This window comes from Nestor notabilis, unplaced genomic scaffold (genome assembly GCF_000696875.1).
Source record: "Nestor notabilis isolate BGI_N333 unplaced genomic scaffold, ASM69687v1 scaffold27853, whole genome shotgun sequence".
Lineage (NCBI taxonomy): Eukaryota > Metazoa > Chordata > Aves > Psittaciformes > Psittacidae > Nestor > Nestor notabilis.
The window spans coordinates 16,144-16,804 of record NW_009921021.1 but is presented as its reverse complement, the minus strand read 5'-3'; the positions used below and the strand labels follow the sequence as shown (position 1 = coordinate 16,804).

At 39.3% G+C, this 661-nt stretch overlaps 1 protein-coding gene across 1 annotated transcript in view; it reads right to left on the bottom strand.

Annotated features, from left to right (window-relative positions):
* Nucleotides 1-553: 553 nt before the first annotated feature.
* LPAR3 (lysophosphatidic acid receptor 3) overlaps nucleotides 554-661 on the bottom strand; it is a 10,723-nt gene continuing 10,615 nt past the window's right edge. The window contains 1 exon segment of the mRNA XM_010010961.1: nucleotides 554-661. This exon segment is cut by the window's right edge and continues 30 nt beyond it. Coding sequence (XP_010009263.1) covers nucleotides 554-661 — 108 coding nt within the window.

The window sequence follows — 661 nt, the reverse complement described above, 5'->3', positions numbered from 1 at the left end:
CAGCCAGGTTTCTGGCATAGCTTTAATAAACCATCAAACTACCTATTCTGAAGGCAAAATAAGGAGAAGGAAGAGAGAAGGTGAGTATGACCTATATCATGAACTTCGTAAACCAAGAAAATGGGTCACAACGTTGGTTCTGACCAAACCTATGATCCTCCTCAAGAAGCACAGAAACTGTTTAAAGCATAAATACTCAATGAATGCCAAACCTGCACAGTGAGGCAGGTTTATTCTCTCTATAAGAGCTTAAGGAGGGTCTCAGTATGTGGCTTACATTTTGTTTCCATGCAAAAGAAGTCTCTGAGGTGTATTTATTCCATTCATACAAAAAAAACAATTTCATGTACTTAAAAGAAGAAAAGGAGAAAGATGGCAGCACAGAAAGTTTTCTTCATTACAAAGTGTTTTTCCATCAGGCAATTATTTATAAGAACTTTTGTTAACACTGGAGTTTAGGCTCTGGAACAAAGTGGATATATTGTTTACTAACTCTTACAAAACCTCTCCCTTCCCCCTCTCCTTTTCCAGCCAAGTCAGTCCCTTGAATAGCTCAGGAGTTTCCTTTGTCACCAAGATCTCCTTTTCCACAAATTGTCCCTTGAATAATGCCATCTTCAATGTAGTGCCCCGAGGTATCCATGCTCCTGCAGAGAACTGC